The sequence below is a fragment of the Ursus maritimus genome (assembly GCF_017311325.1).
Source record: "Ursus maritimus isolate PB19 chromosome X unlocalized genomic scaffold, ASM1731132v1 scaffold_X1, whole genome shotgun sequence".
Classification (NCBI taxonomy): domain Eukaryota; kingdom Metazoa; phylum Chordata; class Mammalia; order Carnivora; family Ursidae; genus Ursus; species Ursus maritimus.
In genome coordinates, this window is record NW_024423319.1 from 45,638,309 (window position 1) to 45,640,362 (window position 2,054).

At 47.2% G+C, this 2,054-nt stretch overlaps 1 protein-coding gene across 1 annotated transcript; it reads right to left on the reverse strand.

The window, feature by feature from the left end:
- Positions 1-350: 350 nt before the first annotated feature.
- TCEAL2 (transcription elongation factor A like 2) lies at positions 351-1,025 on the reverse strand. The gene is given in 4 exon segments (XM_040619882.1): positions 351-518; positions 521-851; positions 853-977; positions 980-1,025. Coding segments are annotated over 4 exon segments (594 nt in total). The 5' UTR covers positions 1,011-1,025; the 3' UTR covers positions 351-411.
- Positions 1,026-2,054: the final 1,029 nt, after the last annotated feature.

A 2,054-nucleotide genomic window follows, 5' to 3' on the forward strand; every position in this document is an offset into this window, starting at 1 on the left:
ATTGTTTTCCGTTTTTACATTTTAGTATTTCTTTATGAGAAAAGTAATCTGTGTTCTTTAGGGGGAAAATATATGAGTAGAAAGAAAAGAAAGAAAATAAGTCCCTCACAGTCTTATAATTCAGAGAACCACTGTTAACCTTTTGGTGAACAAAAGTTTCTATTTTTCCTGTGCCTAGATGTACTATACAAACTTATGTTTTTTAGAAAGTAGACTGATTCCGTAGATGATATTATAAGCTACTTTAATTTCCAAGAATTATAAAGTCTTTGCAATGCACATGGGTAAAAATCCCCTACTGATAGAGTGCTCTAGTTGGGTCAAAAGGCTGCTGATAAGGAGAGTAATAGCTAAAGCAAGTATTAGCAGAAGGTTAAAGCACAGGGCCTGGGCAAATGCCTGCCAGGGGCACTACACAAAAGGAATGTCTTCAAAGCCCCTCTGCGGGGGCCTGCACCCACCCCTGAGTTCCCTTGGGCCCCTAGGGTGGAAGGGATCCTGTAAACTTTTTTTGTATCCACATACCCCCCCCATTTCTGTCTGGTTTACTTCACCTCATCCTTCACCCTGGCCATCTTGTCAAATTCTCTTATCATCTCCTCATTGTTCAAATGCATAACGTGTATGGCCTCCTTATATTCCTTGAGGCATTGAGCCAGCCCCTTGTTAGTTTTTCTAACGCCCCCAGCTGGGCATTTTCCCTCAGCCTTTGGTTCGATGGCTGGCTTTTCTTCTTCTTTTGGCTTTCCCTTGCTCTCTGGCTTTCCCTCCATCACTGGCCTTCCTTCGCTCACTGGCTTTCCATCTGTTGGCCTTGTCATATTCTCTGGCTTTTCTTTCTCCTTTAGTACTAATTTCCTCATCTTCTGTCATTCTCTCATTTTCTAACTTTACCTTGTCTTCCAGAGTACAAGCTACTTCTGGCTCTCCCGCATCCTGTGACTGTTCTTCGTATTCCATCTTTCCTTGGTTCTTGTCATTCCTTCATTTCTATTGCAGAGTTTTTCCATATTGAAATTCCCTTCCTTTTCCTGTCCTGGAAGTGGGAGGAAGAGTAGACAAGGGAGACTGAGGGCTTGGGGGTTCCCTTAACCTGGCCTGGCCCTCCAAGTGTGTCTTCAGCCTCGCTCCTTCCCCCATCATTCCTCCCACAGAGGTGAGCCAACCATTTCTCTGTCAGACTCTGCCATTTTCTCTTTGTTTGTTCAGCGTGGTAAAGTGTAAATATGCTGGGAGGTGGGTAGTGGGGCTCCAAATTCTGCCCATGCTGTATCTTCCACACTCCCCACTGCTCTGAGTCCCTGTCCAGAGGCCCCCTTATTTCATTGACCTGCAGAAATTCAGAACAGGTAACTCTTCCTTTTCTAGCCTTGTAGAGTGCTGACAACAAACACACAGAACTTCAGACAGACAGAAGGGGGGCTGGGCATTCAGTGGATGCACAAAGACTCAGGTCCCTTTTCTGAATCCCAGCCCTCCAAGTGTCTTCTGTATACTATTTACCCCACCATTCTTCCCTGGCAGGCCCTACCACCTTCTGTACCATCCTTCAGGATGTCTGGGTGTATGCAATATATGTGGTAGGGGATGGGCAGTGGGGACCTCAAATTCTGGCCAAGCTGTGCCCTCTACACCCTCCATCATTCCTGTCCGGTGCCCCGCCCCCCTTCACTGACCTGCAGGGATTCTGGACAGGTTCCTCCTCCTTTTCTAGACTTGCAGAGTGCTGGGGACAGACACACAGACCTGCAGACAGACGGTGACAAGGGCAGTGACTGTGCATTCATTCTTCTGAGGTTTCTTTCCTGAATCTGGGCCCTCTTCACACAACATTTCCATCCCCTACCTCCCCTGAATCCCAGCCGCCATTACTTTTCAGGCCTCAGACTCCAGACCAGGATGCTTTCCAAATGGTTTGGGTCTCTGTGTCCTACTCCGCTGCAGGCAAGCCGCCCACCCCCACTCCCTTTCCGAGGAGGTCAGTATTTCCTTTTAGGTGCAAAGTGCAAGGGGCGTTATTTCTAGAATATGTCTACATTTCACTGTTGCACTGT